Source organism: Polyodon spathula, chromosome 14 (assembly GCF_017654505.1).
Source record: "Polyodon spathula isolate WHYD16114869_AA chromosome 14, ASM1765450v1, whole genome shotgun sequence".
Classification (NCBI taxonomy): domain Eukaryota; kingdom Metazoa; phylum Chordata; class Actinopteri; order Acipenseriformes; family Polyodontidae; genus Polyodon; species Polyodon spathula.
In genome coordinates this window covers 34,197,886-34,224,524 of record NC_054547.1, presented here as the reverse complement: position 1 = coordinate 34,224,524, position 26,639 = coordinate 34,197,886, and the positions used below count along the sequence as shown (strand labels likewise).

General features: G+C 36.4%; 2 protein-coding genes across 2 annotated transcripts; both read left to right on the top strand.

The window, feature by feature from the left end:
* The first annotated feature begins 412 nt into the window (after positions 1-412).
* LOC121326494 (extracellular calcium-sensing receptor-like) lies at positions 413-5,773 on the top strand. The gene is made up of 6 exons (XM_041269778.1): positions 413-612; positions 1,821-2,115; positions 2,634-3,449; positions 3,526-3,753; positions 4,541-4,664; positions 4,860-5,773. The coding sequence occupies exons 1-6, from the start codon at positions 413-415 to the stop codon at positions 5,771-5,773; spliced, it is 2,577 nt and encodes an 858-aa protein (XP_041125712.1).
* A 10,166-nt stretch (positions 5,774-15,939) lies between these two features.
* LOC121326493 (extracellular calcium-sensing receptor-like) lies at positions 15,940-20,985 on the top strand. The gene is made up of 6 exons (XM_041269777.1): positions 15,940-16,139; positions 16,582-16,876; positions 17,462-18,277; positions 18,355-18,582; positions 19,737-19,860; positions 20,072-20,985. Exons 1-6 carry the CDS (start codon positions 15,940-15,942, stop codon positions 20,983-20,985), a joined length of 2,577 nt encoding a protein of 858 aa, XP_041125711.1.
* Positions 20,986-26,639: the final 5,654 nt, after the last annotated feature.

The window sequence follows — 26,639 nt, the reverse complement described above, 5'->3', positions numbered from 1 at the left end:
ACATTTTCAACACAACTGAAAAGTCCTAGGCCTTTGTAATTACAATGCATATAAAACAAACATTTTTGTTCATGTGATACTATATTTACAAGGTTACTTGCCAGTGATACTGTATTTAGAATTAACATACATCATGTCTGCCAAAGGTATTTAAATAATTAAATAAATACATAAATAAATAAATAAACAGCACTTTGTAATTGCTAAGTCATGAGATTCACAGTGGCTTAGGTCTAGATGATTACTACACAGCTGTTCTTTTTCCCTAGGCAGATTTACACCTTGAGAATTACTGTTTTCGTGGGAGTAAGAAACTTCTACTCATTTCATCACATGATTAAAATTACACTACAGTATATATATCCCCAAGAAATTGTCCTATTTTTACTTTGATAAGAAAAGCAATTTTGAAATGCTACTCATGGCAGTAATATTAACTGCCCTTTTAACAAGGGAAGATGTGCCTGTTTGCAGTTTGCGAGGCAGACCAGAATTGCCTCAGTTTTCAAAGGATGGAGACATTACAATTGGAGGAGTCTTTCAATTACACTATAACCTTATAGATGCCAAACCTGCCTTTAAAGGAGAGCCTGAACCACGGAAATGCAAAAAGTAAGTGAAATCTACAAAACAAAACAAAATTAAAGAAAAAGAAAAAAAAAACTTAAATAGTTTTAAATATTGTTATTTATAGGCCTATGGCTTTCCTAATTTTCTATGCTAAAGCACTTTCATGTTTATGTATTTTCAGAAGAAAAAAAGGTTTATCAAACACAGAACAGGGAAATACAGCTGCATTAATAACACTATGTAACACAATTTTTGTTCCTGACTACAAAAGAAATGACTACAAAAGATTTAGAAGTGAGTAGTTTTTCGAGATTTACGATTATACTGTAAATTTACAGTATAATTGTAAATCTCGAAAAACTACTCACTTCTAAATCTTTTGTAGTCATTTTTGTATTACTTTAGTATAAATACATGTTAATTTGGATTCATATGTTGTTTTTTTCTGACTTTATGTGAACGAAAAGACATATATTTGCCTGTTTTCCCATTGGAAATAGTGATATTTTGAAATATCACTGTCCTGGTCACAAAAGCAAAGTTTGTGGGGAATAATAGCCATTTTCTATACTTTTGAGGCATAAGCAATTAGGAAATAACACCTACTACCCAGGAACAAAAAAAAAAAAAAAAATGTGTTGCATGGTGTAATTAAACTGAAATGATAATGTAGCTGCAGTATTCAATACATGTGCTTATCACAAAATCATACACTATGACCAAATGGCATTTACATTACAGAACCAATAACATGTATCACATTATTATTTATAGTCTATGACCAGATGAATAAGTAGAAGCCACAATGGTATTAATGTATTGTAAACGGATAAATAATTTGCAGGTATACATCCGGTAATAGGTAAACACACAGTAGTTGTCCAATATTTGATTATATCAGTGAACCGTGCACCTTTAACTTTTTTTTAAAAATGTGTTTCAGTGCTGTTGTTGATTTCTTTTTGTTCACAAAATGTTATCCAATTACCAGCAGTGCAGAATTACCAGGGGGATGGGGGTATTATTATTATTATTATTTTCAACAGTAATAGGCATGACTAGTATCATATTCACTGATTTCATTCCTGCATGAGATTCATATTTTCACTACATTATCACTATAAGAAGCTTAAAGGGCCAGTGTAAGTCTGGAAGGAACGGTTTGGATTGGAGCCAATGGCTCTGTTAAATGGGGAGGGTTTATTTATTTAGTTTTTATCTGTATAATTAATCTGTGTATTTTTCCTCAGTTTAAATTTCAGAGAATTCAAATTTGCTCAAACTCTTATCTTTGCAACTGAAGAAATAAACAACAGGACAGATATACTCCCTGATATATCACTGGGTTATAAGATATATGATGATTGTAGTTCCATACCTATGGCTGTAAGGGCAGGGATGGCTTTAGTGAATGAACAGGAAGAAAATATGTACTCTAACCAGTCCTGTACCAAACCATCTACTGCCCATGCTATAATAGGACCAGCTAGTTCTTCACCAGCTATAGGAATTGCGACAACACTAAGAGCTTTTAACATACCAGTGGTGAGAAACACTTTATATTTTATGAACCTTTTTCAAAATAAGTATATAGTACCATATTAAAGATTTATTCATGACAGTTATAGAACAAATATTTTTAAATGTACCTTTCTTTTCATATGTGCGATCTTATGTCCAGTATGTTACAGTATATGTTGCCTTAGTAGCATAAACTTACTTGATGACATCTGTATCTTTGCTGGAGGTGTAAATGTAAATCTTTTATGTAAATGAGTATGATGTGATAACAGCTTTGAAAAAACAGTGAAATATTATAACATCAAATTATTTAAATTAGAATATTTAGTTATTAGGGGTAATAGCTTTGATATGTCACGGTTAAGATTATACTGACTAAGTTTTCAACGTGCTTAAATACAGAATCTGGGTTCAAAGAAAAGTAAAATATCTGGTACATAAAATAACTCTACTTCATTTTCTATTATTTGTTTTCTATACAGATACATTTTCTTTTATTCTTGAATAATATTTATTTATTTATTTATTTATTTTAATTCCAGATTAGTCACTTTGCAACCTGTGAATGTTTGAGTAACAGGAATAAGTACCCTTCGTTTTTCAGAACCATACCAAGTGATTATTATCAAAGCAGAGCCCTGGCACAGCTTGTGAAGCATTTTGGATGGACTTGGATTGGGGCTATTAGAAATGATGACGACTATGGGAACTCAGGAATGGCTACCTTTGTGAAAGCAGCCCAAGAGGAGGGGGTTTGCATCGAATATTCAGAGGCTATTTACAGAACATATCCAAGAGAAAAAATAATTAAAACTGTAGATGTTATAAAAAAGTCATCTTCAAAGGTTATTGTAGCTTTCACTTCTTACATAGATCTTGAAGTGCTGCTTAAAGAACTGTTGCTTCAGAATGTTACTGGTTTTCAGTGGATAGGCACTGAATCTTGGATTTCTGACCAAAGCTTTGAAGTAGGAGAAAGTTTCAGAGTTCTGGGTGGGGCATTGGGCTTCGCAGTCGCTAATGCAGTAATTACAGGCTTGGAGGAGTTTTTACTGAACGTCCGTCCATCTGACACCCCTGGAAATACAGGCTTAAAAGATTTTTGGGAATCTGTTTTCAGCTGCACTCTGACTACCCAAGACAAGACTGCATCAGTTAATCCATGTACAGGGTCTGAGAATTTAGCAGAGATAAAGAATCAGTACACCGATGTAACTGATCTAGCAAATGCCAATGATGTCTATAAAGCTGTGTATGCTGTAGCCCATTCACTACACGATCTGTTAACATGCAAAAGTGGCCAGGGACCTTTTGCTGGTAAGACATGTGCAAATAAGAAGAAGATTGAACCATGGCAGGTAGGCCACTATGTTTTATACTATTAGGAATTACATTCCAGTGTAAATCATTGTGCTAACATCTTGTCTTTTTTAGGTGGTACATTATCTGAAAAAGGTTAATTTCACTACCAAGAATGGAGTGAATGTTTATTTTGATGAGAATGGGGATTCAGCTGCAAGATATGCATTAGTTAACTGGCAACTCAGTAAGGAGAACATCACACAATTTGTTACAGTTGGTCTCTACGAAGCATCTTTACCAGAAGGACAACAGTTTACTATGAATAATGTCAGTATTGTTTGGGCAGGTGGTCAGGATAAGGTAATGTCTACCTAATAATATTTTAACTTTATCAATATTGTTTAATGTTAATAGATAGGTGTAGAAATCTAAGTGCACAATACAGACACAAGGTAGGACAAGGTGAATGACAGCCTTAGAGAATAAAACACAGTTTATAAGCAGTGATTGCCTGCCTTTACTATATTCATCACCAGCAGGGAAAAAACATGGTCTGGTTAGTTTTGAGTGCTTTTACAATCATACAAAAAAAATAAATAAATAAAAAATCGTGATACATTCTCAATATCACCAACATTTCAATATAACTTTAGCCATTTTTTTTTTTATAAACATAAAACATATTCCAGTTAATGGACTACATGTATAATTTTTTGGTTTGTAAACACCTTTTTCCACAATACCTGTGTTTAATTTAGGTTACGGACAAACAGGTCTACAGATCTATCGTATGTGTCTCAGACTTATACTACTGTATGTGTAGGCAGAAATTCACTACTGTTAACAGGGAAAGACAAAATCAAATACAACTTTTTTTTTTTTGTTCAATTTCCTTAAACCAGGACAATAATGTCCTCTTGACTGAAGTATTTTTTTTTCTCTATATTCTTTGTTGAACTTTCCATGGATGGAAATAAATATTCACATTGCATAGCAATTTGATCCATTCCTGGTTTTACAAGGTGAGACACACCTGAGCTTGTAAACCCCATGATATGAACATCTTTAATATATACAGCCCAATGTCTTGATTATTGAATCTATTGAGTATGTTGACATAATGTAATACATTGTAATTGTTTTCAAGGCGCCTAAATCAGTGTGCAGTGAGAGCTGTCCTCCAGGGACTCGGAAGGCTGTTCAGAAAGGAAAGCCTGTTTGTTGCTTTGATTGCATACCATGTGCTGAAGGGGAAATCAGCAATCAGACAGGTAGGTTAAGAAGGAGCACTGGACAAATAAAACACTCACTAACCTGTCATTGCATCAGTGAGGATCTGTACTTAAATGTAATAATAATAATAATAATAATAATAATAATAATAATAATAATAATCACATGTTCAGGTGTAAAGGCAGATTTTACAACATGGTATTAATTGATTTTTTAATTTATTTTTCTTGCAGATTCTCTTGATTGTATGAAGTGCCATCTGGAATACAGGTCGAATAACCAAAGAAACCAATGCATCTTAAAAGCCATTGAATTCCTGTCATTTGGAGAAATCATGGGGATGTTGCTAATGATTCTTTCATTGATTGGGGCTTGTTTAACTACTACTATAGCTATTGTTTTCTTTCGATTCAGAGATACTCCCATTGTTAAAGCTAATAACTCTGAACTCAGTTTCCTCCTTCTGTTTTCATTAGCACTGTGTTTCCTTTGTGCACTTACTTTCATTGGCCAGCCCTCTGAGTGGTCCTGTATGTTGCGCCACACTGCCTTTGGGATCACATTTGTCCTGTGCATCTCTTGTGTTCTGGGGAAAACAATAGTTGTGTTAATGGCGTTTAGATCTACACTTCCTGGTAATAATATAATGAAATGGTTTGGGCCCGTCCAGCAGCGGCTAACTCTTTTTGCATTCACATTCATTCAGGCCTTAATTTGCACTATTTGGTTAATAACATCCCCTCCGTTTCCAAACAAAAACACGAACTCTTACAAAGACAGAATAATTTTAGAGTGTGACCTGGGATCTGCAGCAGCATTTTATGCTGTGTTAGGGTATATTGGGTTTCTTGCTGCCATGTGCTTTGTGCTCGCTTTTCTGGCTCGTAACCTACCAGATAACTTTAATGAAGCTAAATACATTACATTTAGCATGCTCATATTCTGTGCTGTTTGGATCACTTTCATCCCAGCTTACATCAGTTCACCTGGGAAGTACACAGTTGCTGTAGAAATATTTGCAATTTTAGCTTCCAGCTTTGGTTTGCTCTTCTGTATTTTTGCTCCTAAATGTTATATTATATTATTTAAGCCTGAGAAGAATACAAAAAAACATTTGATGGGAAAAGGGCCCTCGAAGTCACATTGAAAATAATTAATAAAAATGTTCTAAATATGAAAAGATGGTATAAAAACACATTCATTCAAGTGTTGTAGACCTCGCATTAGGTAACGCAGGTCGTTTTATAAAGAGAGCATCAAAATTGCTCTTATACAGCGTGTTTGATAATTCATACTTAAAAAATAATATACTATAGAAATGAAATATAAAATGGGAATTATATCATACCATGTTAGTCATGTATACATTTTTTCTAGATACAGTATTAGATTTCATAATAGCTACGTCTGTAAGCCAGGACACTATTATTCAGCAGAATTTTCTGTTCCCAGGTTACACAGGTTTTACTGTACAATATTGGATGCTAGAAATTTTGTAATACGTTTTACAAATGCTCTCTTGTTAAGGGAATGGTTTGTAGGCTTCATATTTAGCTGAGATATTTAATGGTTTATTTCAATATTGGAATGTTTCAGGCCACTGAATGGAGTGCATACAAAAAAGGTCACAGGAAAATAAACATTCAACTTTTTCTGTTGCCCCTAAATGTAATTAATATGAATGTTGGCTTATTTAGCTAATGCCAGGGAACCAACCGCTTAAGACACATCAGAAGAGCGTGTCTGTAGAGACTGTACTGATGTCACTTTTACAGAGGTTACACATTCTCTTTCATACTAACAGAGCCTTGATTATAGCAGTGCTGTTGATATCTAGCACACTGATTGGATACCCTTCCTCTGGTATGAATGCAACACTTATACAGCTGTGATAATACATTGTATCCTTTAGATCCATAAGACACTAGCTGATTGCCTGTGGGGATTTATCAGTGTTAAAGTGATTATCAAAGAGTATACTGGAGTTGGCTTATAACATCTGCATTTAGCTGCTCTAATGTAAACTACATATTTATTAAAATGTGTAACTGATCTAATTGTAAACTGTGTTTATTGTTTTTCCTAAGCACAATTTAAAGGGTTTGTTTACTACTTGATTTACTACAACCTTACACCATCTCCTAGATATATCACTGACGATAGGCTTCAATAGAACTTCTCTATAATGTACTGGAGGTCTCATCACTCTACACCTATGGCCAAAAGTTTAAACAGTCATTTAAAAAAATAAATACGTGAACATAATTTAGATCTTTTCTTTACATCCTGTAATGAAAGAAACTGCAAGATTATATTGCAAAAGTCTACCGAAAACCGTAATAGTAGAATAGTATTTCATGTTAGATTTTGAAATGCCATATTTTGACATTTCTTGTCAGTTTTCCGTTACGTATACGGCAAAGTACAAAGCAGTATGTAATAAAATATGTCAACATTATTCAGCAGGTATAATTCAACTTTATGAAGCAAACTCAGTTCATTCTATAGGGGATGGAAAACTTTTGGCCATAGATCTATAATGACACACACTCTGCATTTACTTAACGCATTTAGTAGTAGGTCAAATAGTACATTTCAAATAGGACAGTAGTTAGACAACTAAACACAATAGGGTATCAACCTCTGAAATACAACACTATATTACAAAATAATGTACTATACAAATACAAAATAATTAAGATAATCTGATTAGATTAAAAACTTGAAAATCAGTTTTAAACTTCATAATGAATGTGCCATATCTGTCTAATTATCCTCTATAAACAGAAAGTCCAGTTTCAAGTAAAAACTAATAAGAATAAAAAAGAATCTCTTAATTTATTATTTATCAAAAAATTTGATTTTCTTAATGCAAAAATAAAATATGATTGTGCATGTTTACACCTTTGTCTGTTCTTTTGTAGATTCAAAATCAATATATACACAGTACAGAAATTACAAAAGGGTAATCGAAAGGAACGCCAGTTCCTCGCGCAAACGATTTACTGATATTTTAAAATGGACTAGTCGCACGCATCGCAAGCAAAAAGAAAACAAAAAACTTTTTTGAAGACCCCAGGCACTTTTATCCACGCATATGTATATTACAGAACTTCTGATTTTAGTGACAATTAACAAGTTTTGTCAACATGGAAATATACTAGGGAACACACTTATTGTGACGTCTATATAATTTATATTAAATGATTTATTTCTCTTTTAAAATTGAACATTTGCCTGCAAAAAAATATTTTTTTATAAATATCCGAAAGAAAAACAGATTAGAAAAGTGCCCACCCATTTAAAGTAGAGATATCAAAAACACAAGCCAAGTTTCAAGAAAGCAAACTTGCCCAGCACAAAGCAAATAGGCATAACTGTAAAACTGATGGGGAACAAGGTTGCCCCAGTTGTTTTTTCTAATTTGTATAAAAAATACAAGATAAGTTAGAAGAAACAGTTGGGGCAATCTTGGCCCCCACCGCTTTAAATGCCTGGACACTTTTGATAACTTGCCGTTTTTTCACACATTATGGGGAATAGCAAACTTGTTCAACCTATATTCAGACAGTGTATTGCTGTTTGGATAGGATAATTGTAAATAGTACCCTAGTCTGTTGAAAGGGTTAAGATGTGAATCTGTGTAGTTGTGGCAAAGTGGTTGGTAAGAGGAACAGGTGTAGCGGTGATGCGGTGCAGGAGTGATGAACAGACAACAGTGATTCAGTGGACAAGTGTTTATTTGTGCTGTTTCCAGGTCTGGCGACCGTCAAATAATAAATCCCCGGCAGTACACAACAATGTGTAAAGCGCGGGGATGGTGAAGAACACAGTACAGTCTCAAACACAAACAAAGGCACGGTCACCAGTCCTGGGTGATATTCAAACGTGCAGGTGCTCTGTGCAGTGGTGCTCTGGATAGTGCTTTACGTGGCGACAGCTCCGGAGGTGTGCGTTAACTGTCTAGTGGTGCGTAAAAGACAGACAATTATAAAAAAACAAAGACAACACACAACACGTAATACACTCTGAAAGCTCCTCTCTCAGTCCTTCTCTCCTCACTTACCCAAACAATGGAAAAGATCAGCGTTACCCTGGCCCCTATATGTAGTCCTGCATGATATCTAGGTAAATGGTTGCAGCTGCCTCTCGTTTACCTTTCAAATCAATACGGTCTTACAACAGAGTCTTGCTTTTTTCCAGGCTGACCCACTTCCCTGACCCGGAAACGAACTGTCAGGCCAGCCCTTCCAGATACTTCTCCTCTCGTTCTTTAGCGCCCTCACAGGTCGGGAAGAAGATTCATCACCAGAACTCATATTTCCGTCACAGTAGAGTAGCGGTTATGTAGTTGGAATGAAAGTATGACTAGTTAGGGCTCAAATCCTGCCATATATACACACACACACACACACACACACACACACACACACACACACACACACACATATATATATATATATATATATATATATATATATATATATATATATATATATATATATATATATACACACACACACACATACACATACATACACACACACACACACACACACAGTATATATACACACCGTATTACTTCAATTTGGTGCCACAGCGCAAATTACTGCATATATATATATATATATATATATATATATATATATATATATATATATATATATATATATATATATATATATATATGGATATAATTGTACAGGACTGAATAAAATTCCAATTGAATAAAAAACAAAAACAACTAAACTCCCTACAAGAAGATATCTTCAGCCAGCTTTCGGATAGAAACTAATTTAATTCACATGCAGGTGTACCGAGATTCCAATTGAATAACTGAATAGCATAATGTTTTTACTCACTCAGGGCTGTGTGTTCGGTAAGTGGAGAATGGATAAGAAAAAAGGAGATTTATATATAAGACAACAATTGCTATTTCACGCAAGAAGCTCCAGCACAGCACTTGTTTTTCAGTTCATCCACTGTGTCTGTCTGTCTGTCTGTCTATTTGTGTGGCCACCGTGACGTTTTGTTTTGTAATAAACCGTGCAGCAGTGCATTCATTCACCACATCACCTCACAGTACTGTGTGTTCCTTTCTGGTCTGACGTCACCACTAAAGCCAGGCTGTTACAGTGAACAAGGTGCAGTGTTGTCCGGGTTTAGTGCTGGCCTTTAGCGACAGCTCCGGACTGCGTTAGCCATGTAATAACAACAAACACACAGTTTTTAGACAAACAATCAAAACACTTACGATTACAATACAGGTCTTCTGGTTTAGCGTTTAACCATAACAAGGGACAGATCACTTCTCTACACCCCCTTTTGTACCGTCAATCATGACCCCTTGGTTCACTAGTGCAAGCACTTCTCCAATCCGCGTGTTGCAATGTCGTTTCCCTTCTGGGATGATGATTTAGGGTATCGTAGCTGCGCCACCTTTCTAGATGACCGACTTCCATCTAACCCTGGAATGAACTGTCTGGCCATCCAGTCCAGGGTAATCTGTTCCCTTTACACATATATAAAAATACATGTATGAAGGCTACATTTACATCCTGAGCCATTCTAAAAAGAAAAAAAGGCATAATACCACAGTAGAGACGTCAAAAGGTGATAATTCCTTGTCACAAAGACGACTGGAGTGGAGGACCTCAGACCAGAAACAGGTACCAGGAAATAAACAAAAGAGAGGTGGGAGTTTGGTGAAGCTGAGCAAATGTTCTCCCTCAGCATTTAATAATAAACAGACGGACAGAAAATAAAAGGTTGCAAGACAAACAAAAAACACAGGACACGGCACATTCGCCAATTAAAGAGACAAACAAAACAGACTAACACTAAACAAACAGGCTGAGCTGATATTTTTAACTATTATTATTATTATTACCTCCGTCTCCAATCCCGTTCTCCACTCACTGAACACACAACCCAGACTGAGTGAAAACATGCAGCTTTATGCAGCTGTACCGAGACTCGATTGCTAATCAATCATTCAATTGGAGTTGCGGTACAACTGCATGTGAATTAATAAAGTGCAATTTCCCGTGCTCTTATATTATTACTTTTTACTTGCACGTGAAGTGCTGTGCAATCCTCATGCCTAAATACAAATATACATTTTAAACACTCGTGTTACACAGACCCGTTTATATCTTGTGTACCAATGACTATACACCAACATTAACACACAACATACAACATAAAATACACACAGGGGCGGGCACTTTGCCACATTCCTCTAGAGGAAACTATACTTGAACTTTGACCCATTCCTCTCCTCGAAACCATCACTTTCAATTTAAACACAAAATGTCTCTTTTTCATCACTCGATAACACCCACAGTACAGAAATGTTCATTTGTGATCAACATCATCAACCAGTATCAAGAGAGGAAACTGTACTTTCTTGTGCCAATTCATATTGTACACACTTAACAATCTTATTAAACATTACTGCAATTGTCGTATTACACTAATCCTCCCGGAAGACCTACTGTCGCAGGTATAGGTTCACTTACTGAACCACTATGTCAATATATAGACTTTTATTTACAACCCTTTGTCTGCAAACTCCCTTCATTTGTTTCTGATACATGTGATGTTCTTAACCGTATTAATGAAATTAGGGTGGTCCCCGATAATATTTGTGCTGAAGGAGGGGTGCGGTGGCGGTGCAGCCGCACCGGCAACTATTCTTGTTAACTTTAGTTTATGAATAAGCATTTGCACTGCCTACAAGTAAATCATGAATCAACTGTTTCACCCAATTAGTATTGCCATGTGCATGCTGTCATTTAGTGTTTCAACCAATTAGCACTAAGCATTGTTATGCGAGGGTGAAGTTCATTGTTCCAACCTATCACTGATAGTATCAGCACCAAGCACTGTCGTGTTGAAAGACAGCGTTTACTTGCAAATGTGTCTTGACTAGCAGTTGGTTTCGCTATGATAACTGTGTGTTTAACAATGCAGGATGGCAAAACATTACAAATGAATCTCTGCAATTTCCAGAACCACATTTAAACAGTTGGTAAGGACCAGTCCACGTTCTGTATGCCACTTATTTTAATTGAATTAAATTCAACCAAAGAAATCATACTCTAAACTATTTTTAGTAGTGCTGTCTTCTCGGTCGTGTTCTTTTTTTTTATTCACTATGCCCTTTTATAACTGTTCCTGCAACAGCCCAGGCCAGTGAAGCATGATGATTCCCATTGGTAGGCTCAACTAGTACTGTATTTGGAATTTTTTTTTAGTATGGATTCAAGTAAAAAGCGACATTTTAGAATTCAGAAGAGATGTTCAATTGTTAAGGAAGGCAGATTAACAAGGCAAGCTTACGTCTGTTTTGATGGATGTATAACTGTGTTTCTTGCCACAGCATGACAAACTGCCAGTTTCATTTTTAGGTTCCAGTAGCAAATAGTTTTTACATTGACCGTTGCTGATTCTTACATTTTGAATTGACTATTTTGTAATTGGCCACAATGTAATGGGGGAGTTCCCAAATGTAAAAAAGAAATGCAAGACATATATAAAAGGATGGCAGGGAGGGATGCAAGACATGTTTAAAGGAGGGAGGGGGTGCAACTACTTAGATGAAACAATTAAAATAAAAATAAAATCTAAACAAATCAATTTACAGCAATACTGACTTACTCTAAAGAATTACTCACAGATAAAAGCAACATGACTATCTCGATTGCTAACAGGTTTATTGCTCTGTATCACCGGATTGCAATTTAAATAACGCCCCTTTTAATGCAAACACATAAGATAATTAATACTTCGTCAGTTCTTTATTAATTGTACATTTTTGCTATTTGTTAAGTTTAACAAGCCATGTGTATCCAGACAGGATATCTGTATTTTACAAAATCAGCAGTGTGTAGTGTAGTGACTACATCCTCCTCACAGTGAGAGGAAAGCCATCAGTTTTCATTAAGGAATGCAGAGCTACAAAATATTTGAGCTTGATTTAATCCAGCCCATGGTTAAACAATGCTAATTACAGCTTTATAGACAGGTAGAGAGAACAGAAATAAATGTAAAAATCTACCAATACAATATTAATAAGTAACGGTTGCAACCAAATGCCAAGCAATAGTGCACTGCCTTTAAAATTGCATCTACACAATGCATGTACAAAAGGCGGAACTTTCCCCGATTAGCATGGGTGTCTGTAACATGTTTTCAAGTCTTATCTGTGTTACGAGAGCACCACATTTTAAAATGTATGAATATACCTATTAAACGGTTTGAATAGAATGGAAGCATTTTAGAGAAGAAGATTAATGTACTTTATTTGTATTTTACTAGTTAAAAAATACTTCTAAGCACAGTACAAACAGGCCAAGTGTTTAATATGTCATTGCATTTTATTTATTCAACAGCTGATTTGCAGCGTAGTTAATACGTTGTCTCATTGCTTTGAATCTTACATAAATATTTTTAGACTCGTATTTCCGATTTTTTCACTTTGTGCCGCTGTGTCTTATTCCTTATAAAACTCACTTGGTCTGTGCATATTTTGATGATGAAATGCACACAAAAGTACAATTTTGTATATATTTAAATATTGCCCGATGGTGCCCCCCGCCTTTCATTTTCAGAACCCCCGGTTTGAAATTCGTTCCCGCGTCTCTGTATTCTTGTGTCACTTGATGTCACTAGTTTGTACACCAACATCCCACATAAAGGGGGCATTGATGATGTCACTTTCTATTTAAATTCCACACCCACTGAGGTAATTCACCCTCTCAATTAATTATAAATTTACTTGATTTGTGGATAAATTCCAATTATTTTGTGTTTGAAGGTCACTATTTTTCCCAGATAAAGGGTATAGCAATGGGTGCAGCACTTGCTCCCAATTATGCTAATTTGTACATGGGATTTTGGGAGGAGAAATTAATCTACAATAAAGATAATATCTTTTACCATGGATCTCTCTATAGCTTAGGTACATTGATGATGTCTTATTAATATGGTCGGGATGAAAGACTCAACTTGATCATTTTGTGGATTATATTATCATTTAAAATCTACACAGAATACATTTTTTAGACTTATAAATATCTCAAGGTAAGAACAGCACCTTACAAACTATTGTATTCAATAAACCAATGGATCGGAATTCGTTACTGGTAAAAAGACAACAGCCTCGCTGACTAGGGGTGAGACGACACACCAAGGTCACAATACGACACGTATCACGATACACAAGCCATGATATGATACTTATCGCAATACACAAGCCACTATACGATACAATAAGTATCGCGATACTAATGAAAAACTCATCTCTACTTATCAGACTTAAAAATAATGACAATTTCAATTATATAGACACAGATTCAGTTCAAAATAAAGTATATTTATTTCCCACAGAGTAGGAAACCATTAGTTTGAATTTAAAGACAAAGAAGTACATCAGCTAGAGTTCCTGGGATATCCATTTTAGCTGAATTAACCAAATCTCCTTACCATATTTCTGACAGAGGAAAAAAATACTAAGCAATCTATTTGAGAACTGTTAAAGTATAAACTTTGTTCATGTGTTTCTTTAGAAAAATCGAAATATGAAGTTTTTCAGCATCAAGTTGTGATCTCTAATCAATAACAAATTCAATATTTTTAAAAGTACATCAGCGTTTTAGCTTGAATCTTACTTAACTTTAACTCAATTCGAAACCGGCACACACGTATAGGTTGGGTTTTTAAAGATAGGCAAAACCACCTTGAGATTTTCGGTGAGGAAGAAGTAAATAGACGGCAGAGATTAACACCGGGTACCATAATTACATTAAGAAACGTAATACTTACAGCGCTGTTTTAAGTTTTTAAATTTAGTTTTGATTGGCAAGAGTCCTGTTTTGTCCAAGGCTAATAAACTGAAACAATAAAAGAATAATGTTTTCTATCTGATCTATAAAATTGTAAAATAAAATATGAGTGAAACTTGCTATTTATGCTTCTGTTAATACATTATTTAAGGCTATACCATATCCCAATATTTTTATACTAATTTTATATACTAACGTTACCCAATATATTTATTATTATTATTATTATTATTATTATTATTATTATTATTATTATTATTGTGTAAATATGATGGTGAAAGCCATGTTATTGTTAATTTGTATTTATTTTTAAAAATGTGTGACGGCATGCTTATTGTTTACTTGTTTTTATCTAAAAAATGTGACGGCGCAGCCGTATTGTTTATGTATGGTGTTGCAGCGTGGATGGGAAGCCCCATCCACATTAAAAAACCTTGTGGAGAAGGTGGCCATCTCCCTATTTAATTAATTGTTTAATTTATTGCCAACTGGGAAATGGTCACCTGCATAAAAGCCGGCAAAAAGGGTGTTAAAGAGAGAGAGAGAGAAAAGAAAGAGTTTAAAAGAAACTGCTAAAATATAGGAACACTGAAGGCGATTACTGTGCGAGATTTGTTTTTGTTTAAACCTTCATTTTGTTCTCTGAGCAAGTGTTTTTTGTATTTTTTTATGTGGCATATAAACAGGGCTTTCCCCTGCCTCTTTTTAATAATATGCAGGGCTCTCTCCTGCTGCCCTGCTACGTTTTGTGTTTTAAGTAAGTGGTTATATTTTGATTAAAATCTACCAGTTATAATTTCTTCTTTTTCCTTATATGCTACAGCTAACGCCTCCTCCTCCGGGGAAGTCCACTTTCTTGACATTTTGTTTAGTCTGCTTGCACGCAAAAAACAGTTACCTCCTTAGTTACCGCACACGCTGCTTAAAAATCAGATCAGTGGTGCCAGATACTGATCCGTTTAGTACAACACCTTTTCAAGATCCGGCTCCAGTGAGCCCAGATCCAATCCTGTTTTTTGATCTTGTTAGTACAACCAGCCCCTGAGCTTGTTACCTATAAACTGGGGCTCATCAAGCACTTATCAAAATCTAAAATAGGTGAAACTGTGATGCAATACAAATCTTATTTCCCACCTTGCATTCCTCTGAAAATACATTTATTTTCATAGTGCATGTCCCTTAAACCACGCTATTTGATTTAAATACACAGGTCAGCACATTTTCAACACAACTGGGAAATTCTAGGTCTTTGTAAATTACAATTTACAAGGCTTATGCCTAGATGATTACTACACAGCTGTTCTTTTTCCCCAGGCAGATTCATACCTTTGAGAATTACTGCTTTGGTGGGAGTAAGAAACTTACTTCATACTCATGTCATCACATGTGATTAGCATTGCACTACAGTATATATACTCAAGAAATTGTCCTATTTTTACTTTTGATCCACAAAGAGAATTTTGAAATGATACTCATGGCACTACTATTAACTGCTCTTTTAACAAGGGCAGATGAGCCTGTTTGCAGTTTGCGAGGCAGTCCAGAATTGCCTCAGTTTTCAAAGGATGGAGACATTACAATTGGAGGAATCTTTCAATTACACCACAACCATGTAGATGCCAAACCCGACTTTAAAGGAGTGCCTGAACCACTAAAATGCAAAGAGTAAGTCACAACATTAAATAAAACTTTTAAATAGTTTTAAATATTGTTATTTATAGGTTACTTTCACATTTATGTGTTTTTATCAAATTTACCGGTAGTACTGGGGGTTACAGCTCCATTAAGAATTAAACTGAAAATACACTGTAGTTGCAGTATTCAATACATGTGCTTATCACAAAATCCTACACTATGACCAGAATGACATTTACATTATAGAACCAATAACATGTATTACATTATTATTTATAGTCTATATAGTATAGATCAAATAAGTAGAAGCCACAATGGTACTGATGTATTGTAATCACATAAATAATTTGCAGGTATACATCTGGTCATAGGTAAGCATACAGTACTTGTCCAATGTTTGATTATGTCAATGAACTGTGTATATTGTTCAACAGCGTCAGTGCTGTTCTTAATGTCTTCTCATTCTCAACAGTGTAAAATTCAGAGAATTCCAGTTTGCTCAAACTCTGATCTTTGCCACCGAAGAAATAAACAACAGGACAGATATACTCCCTGAAATATCACTGGGTTATAAGATATACGATGATTGCAGTACCATACCTTTGGCTATAAGGGCAGGGATGGCTTTAGTGAATGAACAGGAAGAAAATATGTACTCTAACAAGTCCTGTACCAAACCATCTACTGTCCATGCTATAATAGGACCCTCTAGTTCTTCACCAACTATAGGAATTGCGACAGCAGTAAGAGCTTTTCACATACCAATGGTGAGAAATACTTTATAATTTATAAACCTTTTACTACTTTAAAATATTAGGGATGTATTTATTATAGTTACATAACAAATACTTTTTTTACTGCCTCTCTTTTAATATGTGCACTCTTATATCCAGTATGTTAGAAAATATGTCGCCTTAGTAGCATAAGCTTACTCATTTGATGAAATCTGTAGATGCATCTTTGCTTGTGGTGGGGGTTACCCTGTTTTTAATTAATCTGCAAAACGCTTCAACCTATCCTAACATATCTATCTGTACAGTTTTATATTCAGATCCATACAATAGGCATGTACCATAGCACAGTGAGTAAAAAAAGTCAAATATTATATCATACAATTATGTAAATTAGACTATAAAGTTATAAGGGGTAACAGTTTTGATAAAACTTTTCAAAATGCTTCTACTACTGCATTGCTTTTTAAATACAGAAATTTGGGTTCAAAGAAAAGTAAAATTTCTGGTAGATAAAATATCTTTATTTCATTTTCTATCATTTGTTTTCTGTACAGATACACTTTCTTTCATTCTTGAATAATATTTAAAATCTTTTTTGTTTGTTGTTGTTAATTCCAGATTAGTCACTTTGCAACCTGTGAATGTTTGAGTAACAGGATTAAGTACCCTTCGTTTTTCAGAACCATACCAAGTGATTATTATCAAAGCAGAGCCCTGGCACGGCTTGTGAAGCATTTTGGATGGACTTGGATTGGGGCTATTAGAAATGATGATGACTATGGCAACTCAGGAATGGCTACCTTTGTGAAAGCAGCCCAAGAGGAGGGGGTTTGCATTGAATATTCAGAGGCTATTTACAGAACAAATCCAAGAGAAAAACTAATTAAAACTGTAGATGTAATAAAAAAGTCTTCTTCAAAGGTCATTGTAGCTTTTGCTGCTTACACAGATATTGAATTTCTGGTTACAGAACTGTTGCTTCAGAACGTTACTGGATTTCAGTGGATAGGTAGTGAATCTTGGATTTCTGATAAAAACCTTGCAGCAGGAGAAAGTTTCAGAGTTCTGGGTGGGGCACTGGGTTTCACAGTCGCTAATGCAGTAATTACAGGTTTGGAGGAGTTTTTACTGAATGTCCGTCCATCTGACACCCCTGGGAATTCAGGCTTAAAAGATTTTTGGGAAACTGTTTTCAGTTGCACCCTGACTACCAAAGACAAGACTGCATCGGTTAATCCATGTACAGGGTCTGAGAATTTAGCAGAGGTAAAGAATGAGTACACTGATGTAACTGATCTAGGCATTGCCAATGATGTATATAAAGCTGTGTATGCTGTAGCCCATTCATTACACAATCTGTTTACATGCAAAAGTGGCCAGGGACCTTTTGCTGGTAAGACATGTGCAAATAAGAAGAAGATTGAACCATGGCAGGTAGGCGACTATGTTTTATACTATTAGGAATTACATTCCTGTGTGAATCATTGTGATAACATCTTGTCTTTTTGTAGGTAGTGCATTACCTGAAAACAGTTAATTTCACTACCAAGCGTGGAGAGAATGTTTATTTTGATGACAATGGGAATCCAGCTGCAAGATATGCATTAGTTAACTGGCAACTCAATAAGGAGAACATCACACAATTTGTTACAGTTGGTCTCTATGATGCATCTTTACCAGAAAGGCAACAGTTTATTATGAATAACGTCAGTATTGTTTGGGCAGGTGGTCAGGATAAGGTAATGTCTTCCTAATACTATTCTAACTTTATCAGTGTTGTATTATTGTTCATAGATATGTGTAGTAATATAAGTGCACAATACAGACACACAGTAGGACAGAGAGAATGACAGCTTTAGAATGAAAACAGTTAATAAGCAATGTATGCCTGCCTTCACAATATTCATCACCAGCAGGGAAAGAACAGGGTCTGGTTAGTTTTGATTGCTTTTACAATCATTAAAAAAAAAAAAAAAGTATTATATTCTCAATATCCCCTCCATTTCCATATAACTTTAGCAATGCGTTTTTATAAACATGAACCACATTCCAGTTAATAGGCTATATGTATATGGTTTTTATGTATAAATACCATTTTTTGTGGTGCTTATTTGTTTCATTCAGGTTACGTAAAAACAGGTCTATAGTACATGTATCAGACTAATATTACTGTATGTGTAGGCTAATATTCTCTCCTAGCAACTAATGAAAGGAGGAATTGTGGCCAAGATTCCTGTCAACAGAAAGAGACAAAATAAGATAAAACATATTTTTTTTGTTCAATTTCTTCAACAAGTACAATACATTTTTTTTAGTTTTCTGCAACAAAATGCATATTCTTTGTTGAACTTTTCAGGGACAGAAATAAGACTCCCATTACAGAACAACCTGATCCATTCCTGGTTTTACAAGGTGTTTAATAAGACACACCTGAACTTGTTACCTTTATACTGTGGATTACCAAGCTCCTATTAAAACATGTAACATGAGTCCTATTTCCATCCCTACCTTTATATATATATATATATATATATATATATATATATATATATATATATATATATATATATATATATTAGCTCAAAGAGCCAGCTACCCAGTGTTTCGAAATGTTGAACTTAGAAACTAAGGTGTACTTGTTGAATGAGAAATAGGTCATGTGTCGATCATGTACCTTAATTCGACCTTAAGTAATATTGCAAAAAACCCATCCTTTGCAACTTGTTATGGTGAAACAAGACAGACAGGTGCATGTCGTAAGTGAAATGATGGCATTACGATTTTGTCCCCAAACCCCATGATATGAACATCTTAATACATACAGTCCAACGTCTTGATTATTGAATCTACTGAGCATGCTGACATAATGTAATACATTGTAATTGCTTTCAAGGCGCCTAAATCAGTGTGCAGTGAGAGCTGTCCTCCAGGCACTCGGAAGGCTGTTCAGAAAGGAAAGCCTGTTTGTTGCTTTGACTGCATACCATGTGCTGAAGGAGAAATCAGCAATCAGACAGGTAGGTTAAGAAGGAGCACTGGACAAATAAAACACTCACTACACTAACCTGTCATTGCATCAATGAGGATCTGTACTTAACAATAATAATAATAATAATAATAATAATAATAATAATAATAATAATAATAATAAAATAAGATTTTCAGGTGTGCCTGCAGACTTATTTACAACATGATATTCATTTATTTTGTATTTATTTTTTCTTGTAGATTCTATTGATTGTATGATGTGCCCTACGGAATACAGGTCGAATAACAAAAGAAACCACTGCATCTTAAAAATCATCGAATTCCTGTCATTTGGAGAAATCATGGGGATGTTACTGATGATCCTTTCTTTGATTGGAGCTTGTTTAACTACTGCTATAGCTATTGTTTTTTTTCGATTCAGAGATACCCCCATTGTTAAAGCTAATAATTCTGAACTCAGTTTCCTTCTTCTGTTTTCATTAGCACTGTGTTTCTTTTGTGCACTTACTTTCATTGGCCAGCCCTCTGAGTGGTCCTGTATGTTGCGCCACACTGCCTTTGGGATCACATTTGTCCTGTGCATCTCTTGTGTTCTGGGGAAAACAATAGTTGTGTTAATGGCATTTAGATCTACACTCCCTGGTAATAATATGATGAAGTGGTTTGGGCCCGTCCAGCAGCGGCTAACTCTTTTTGCATTCACATTCATTCAGGCCTTAATTTGCACTCTTTGGTTAATAATATCCCCTCCGTTTCCAAACAAAAACATGAACTCCTTCAAAGACAGAATCATTTTAGAATGTGACTTGGGATCTGCAGCAGCATTTTATGCTGTGTTAGGGTATATTGGGTTTCTTGCTGCCATGTGCTTTGTGCTCGCTTTTCTGGCTCGTAACCTACCAGATAATTTTAATGAAGCTAAATACATCACATTTAGCATGCTCATATTCTGTGCAGTTTGGATCACTTTTATCCCAGCCTACATCAGTTCACCTGGGAAGTACACAGTTGCTGTAGAAATATTTGCAATTTTAGCTTCCAGCTTTGGTTTGCTCTTCTGTATTTTTGCTCCTAAATGTTATATTATATTATTTAAGCCTGAGAAGAATACAAAAAAACATTTGATGGGAAAAGGGCCCTCGAAATCACTTTGAAAAAAATTATAAAAATGTTCTAAATATGAAAACATGGTATAAAAACACATTCATTCAGGTGTTGTAGCCCTCGCATTAAGTACAGCATGTTCTTTTATAAAGACAGCTTCAAAATTGCTCTTATACAGCGTACTTGAAGATTCACTTTTAAAAAACATAATATATAAATGAAATATAAAACGAGAATTATATCATACCATGTAGTCATGTATACATTTTTTCTAGGTACAGTGTTACATTTTATAATAGCTATGTCTGCAAGCCAGCACACTGTATTATCCAGCAGAATTTTCTGTTCCCAGGTTAGACAGGTTGTACTGTACACTATTGGATGCTAAATATTCTGTAATACGTTTTACAAATGCTCTTTTGTTAAGTGAATGGATTGTAGGCTTCATATTTAGCTGAGATATTCATTGTTAGTGTTTAGACTTATGTTTAATTGTTTATTTCAATATTGGAATGTTTCAGGCCACTGAATGGAGTGCAGATAAAAAAAAAAAGGTCACAGGAAAATAAACATTCAACTTTTTCTGTTGCCCCTAAATGTATTTAATACATAATGTATATTATATTATTAGTGTGTTTAAGGTCATTGCCCTTTTATGGAGACATGTTGAATTAAGTCAATTCCATATCAAATAAAATTATGTATGAATGTTTGTTTATTAGCTAATGCCAGGGAACCACCCGTTTTCTCCACATCAGAAGAACGTGTCTGTAGAAACTGTACTGATGTCACTTTTACAAAGGTTACGCGTTCTCTTTCATACTAACAGAGCCTTGATTACAGCAGCGCTGTTGATATCTAGCAGTGATTGGATACCCTTCTTCTGCCATGAATGAAACATTTAAACAGCTGTGATAATACATTGTATCCTTAAGATACATTAGACACTAGAATAGCGGATTGCCTGTGGGGATTTATCAGTGTTAAAGTGATTATCAAAGAGAGATCGGGCACTGGATTACACCGTGTAACAATTATTATTTTTTTTGTTCGTGGGTAGTAAGTGTTATTTCCTAATTGCTTATGCCTCAAAAGTATAGAAAATGGTTATTATTCCCCACAAACTTTGCTTTTGTGACCAGGACAGTGATATTTCAAAATATCACTATTTCTAATGGAAAAACTGGCAAATGTGTGTCTTTTCGTTCACATAAAGTCAGAAAAAAAAACAACATATGAATCCAAATTAACATGTATTTTTACTAAAGTAATACAAAAATGACTACAAAAGATTTAGAAGTGAGTAGTTTTTCGAGATTTACGATTATACTGTATTTACTTTTGTATTACTTTAGTATAAATACATGTTAATTTGGATTCATATGTTGTTTTTTTCTGACTTTATGTGAACGAAGAGACACACATTTGCCCGTTTTCCCATTGGAAATAGTGATATTTTGAAATATCACTGTCCTGGTCACAAAAGCAAAGTTTGTGGGGAATAATAACCATTTTCTATACTTTTGAGGCATAAGCAATTAGGAAATAACACTTACTACCCAGGAACAAAAATTGTGTTACATAGTGTTATAACATCTGCATTTAGCTGTTCTAATGTAAACTACATACTCATTAAAATGTGAAATTGATCTAATTGCAGTCTATGTTTATTGTTTTTCCTATGCAAAAACTAAAGGCTTTACTGTTTTATTTAGTGCAACCCTACACCACCTCATAAATAGATCACTGATGATGGGCTTCAATATAAATTCTCTATAAATACTGATTAGTGACAGACACTTCAGCATTTATATTTAAAACACATTTATGGTAGTAGTAGGCCAAATCATACATTTCAAACAGGACAGTAGTTAGGAAGCTAAAGAAAATAGCGTGTGCAGCTGTGAAATACAGGACTATGACACAATATAATGTACTATAAAAATAAATATATTAAGGGATGATCGATTAAACTTTAACGTCTGTTTAAAACATGTAAGTGAAGTTAGCAAGCGGTTCGCAGTTCGCTATTCCAGCTCACTTTAATCCAGCTTGCTATTCCAGCCTGCAGTTCACTATTCCAGCTTGCTATTTTCCGACAAGCTAGAACCACCAAACTCGGCATGTGAGATATACTCAACGTCACCTACATTTCGGTACCATTCATATAGCTGTGCCACCTATAGGTGGCTGTGGCAAGTAGCTAACCGAATAGCTAACTGGCTTTTCTATTAAAATGTGAAACTAATGACTATTACTTAAAAGTTGTTACATTAAAATCCACTATCAAATCATTACATACAACCACCTCTATGCTGTTTTGTTTAATTCTTATTATTCTATCAGAATAATGTGCCAGAGAACTAGGTTAGGGGGGTATTGCAACAGTAACACAAGGACCCAATTACCATGTGCATTACACTCAAGCAAGTACAATGTGGGACAGTTACTTTGTTAAACTCCTTGACAATTTTAAATAAATTCCAAGCTTGAATCTTGTCTAAATCTCTTTGTATTATTAAAGTTGCTACCTCTCCCAGTTTTGTGTCGTCTGCAAATTTGCACAGTTTACTGATCATGACTTAGTCCAAGTCCAATAGCAATGGTCCCAATACTGATCCCTGTGGTACCCCATTTGTTACGTTACTCCAGTTTGATGCCTGGCCTCTAATTAGAGCTCTGCTTCCTATCTTGTAATCAGTTATTATTATTATTATTATTCATTATTTGGCCAACACCTTTATCCAAGGAAACTTACAAGTGTTAAAGAGCAATACAAGAACAATATTTAAATGCAGTAAGTTCATAGGATGTGCAAGGTATAAAATAAATACAAGATACGATGCAGTAAGTTAGGGTAAAACCTATTCATAAATATAAAGGTATGCTAGGCGGCTGTGGATAAAGAAACAGGCTTGTAAACAGCAGGACACCGGTTCAAATCTCAGCTCAGCTGTGTGACCATCACCTAGGTCCTTGTGCTCTCTCTCAGTGAAATGTCTGCTAAAATAAAAAGATTCGCTACAGCGCCCCTACCGGAATGTAGGTGACGTCGAGTACATCTCACATGCCAAGTTTGATGGCTCTACCTGGTCGGGAAATAGGTAAAAAAAAAAAAAAAAAAAAAAAGTCAGTTAGCTATTCGGTTAGCTATTTTCCAAAGTGCCCCTATAGGTGGCACAGCGATATGAATGGTGCCGAAATGTAGGTAACGTTGAGTACATCTCACATGCCAATTTGGTGGCACTAGATGGTAAGGAAATAGGTCAAAAAAGCCAGTTAGCTATTTGCTAGAGCACCCCTATAGATGCCACAGCAATGAATATCAAGTTGGAAACATGAATAGCAAGATGGTCAGGAAGTAGGCAGTGTAAATACCCCAGGCAGAACTACATTCCATGGTCATGTCTGGGGCAAACCCGAAAAGCCTCCCCTAGATTAAGAATAACATATTATATATATTTTTATATTATTATCTAAAATGGGTCTCTACTTTTTTTGTGATTGGGCGCTGCAGATAGTGAGTAGTTTACTGGTGCCCTCAAATCCTGTGCATTCAGCCAATAGAAAAGTTGTGATTCCTGCAAGCAGACAGGGAGTCTTCCCATTGGCTGTCTGGTGTGGAAACAGTGGTACAAACTGCCAGGGGCTGTAGCCTCAGTGACAGGTAAGTTACCAGATGAGATAGGATGGAGTTAGTAAAAGGTGAGCCGCTCATCATTTCCACAATGTATATTTATTTTTGTGCACAATAACTGTTAACTTAAGCAAAATCAAGTGTTCCTAATATTTACATCATAGATTTATTTTTTTTACGGTGCACTTTATAGATATCAGCTCATACATTCTCCCCCCCTTTATTTTTTATTCGTTTTCAGAAATTGGAAAACTCAAAATATCGTTTGTTATTTAAATTTTTCAGTTTTTTTCATCTACAGTTTGAAAATTGAAGAAAAAAACATCAAACCGTGGTAAAACTCTACATTGATGTTTTTTCAAAAAAACAAAAAAATCAATAGCAAGCTGTAGAAGTGAGTAAGTACGCTGGAAAAAATGAATAGCAGGCTGGACTAGCGAGCTGGATTAATGCGAGCTGGAATAGCAAATTGCAGGCACTGGAGATCAGACGGGATGCAGAGGAGAGACGGAGGGAGGCGCGCTATACGGCGCTCATTGAACGGGTAGGGCTGGCCGTTGCCGCAGGTGCGACCCCTACCGGAACATCGATGTCGGCCCCGAAGGCACGGGCCATGAAAATGATGGCGGAGGATGATCTAGAGGCATTTTTGGTGGCGTTTGAGCAGCTGGAAACTGCGGCGGGATGGCCGCGGGAGTTCTGGGCAAGCCAGCTGGGATCTTGCCTGGTCGGGGAAGCGCAGGCAGCCTACCAAGCCCTGAGCGACCAGTACGCCACTGACTATGACCTAGTCAAGCAGGCTATCCTCCGTCGTCTGAACATCACCACGGAGACCCACCGGACGCGGTTCCGTGAGTACCGGAGAGCCCCGGAGACACGCCCCAGGGTGGTGGCACAGCGGTTGTGCGACCACATGGTCCATTGGCTGACCCCAGAGAAAAAGACCGCTCAACAAATGGGGGAACCATTGTGGTGGAACAATTCTGCTATGTGGTCGGCGCCGAAACCCAGGCATGGGTATGGCACCACAACCCTGACACTCTGGAGGAGGCGGTCAGACTGGCCAAAGATTTTGAGGACTCGTTGACGTCGGCCCGGGTCGGGATCCTGTCAGTCCCTGCCTTGCTCAGGAACCAACCTCTCCCTCCCTCTCCTCCAACACCACCACCATCACCCTCGTTCCCGGCACCCAGACCTCCCAGACCGCCGACCCCGTTGGGCCCCCTTGCCTGCCCCCCCATGGAGACCGAGGTTGGCCCCCAGCTGGGGTAGAGGTGTTGCCCCTGCCCCGTTGCCCTACCAGCAGCGGGACAGATATCTAACCTATGCCCCCTCTGTCCCCCCACTCTGTTTTAGGTGTAACCAGCCAGGACATAGGGCCAGGTCATGCCCCGCTGCCATGGAGTGTGACGTGGCTGCGTGCAACTGGACACCTGGAACAGGTAAGCAGGGGGAAAACGGTTGGGAGGGGCCCTGTCTGATTGACGTGGTTTTAGGGAATGTGAAAACCCACGCGTTAGTGGACACAGGGTGTGAGCAAACCTTGATTAGGACAGCTCTCTTGGGCGGTGTGTCGTGGCGGCCACAAGGTCAGGTGGCCATCTCCTGTATCCATGGAGACACGGCGGCATACCCCACCCTAAAAGTATATTTATCGGTAGGACCGATAAAACGTCACCTTGTAGTCGGGGTGGCGGAAAGGTTGCCGCACCCAGTTATTCTGGGCCGAGACTGGCCAAAATTCAAAGAATTAATGCAAATAATGGCAGTCTCAGCCACACACGTAAACGTGGCAGAAAAAGGGAAAAAGGAACGGATTGGTGATATGTTTCCTTTTCATACTGAAATGTTTTCCCCTCTGTTCCATCCTAGAAAGACAAATAAGGAGAGACGGACCGCGAAATGGGAGGGAGCGTCTTTGAGACAAGGCTGGGGTCTGGTGGGAGAGTGCTGTAATGGTAACAAACGCCAGTCGAAGGGAGTGGGAACGCAGTGCGACCGAGAGGGCGAGGTTACTGGACCGACTAGGGCAGAGGTTATTCCAGCCCCTCTCAATGTACCGGACCC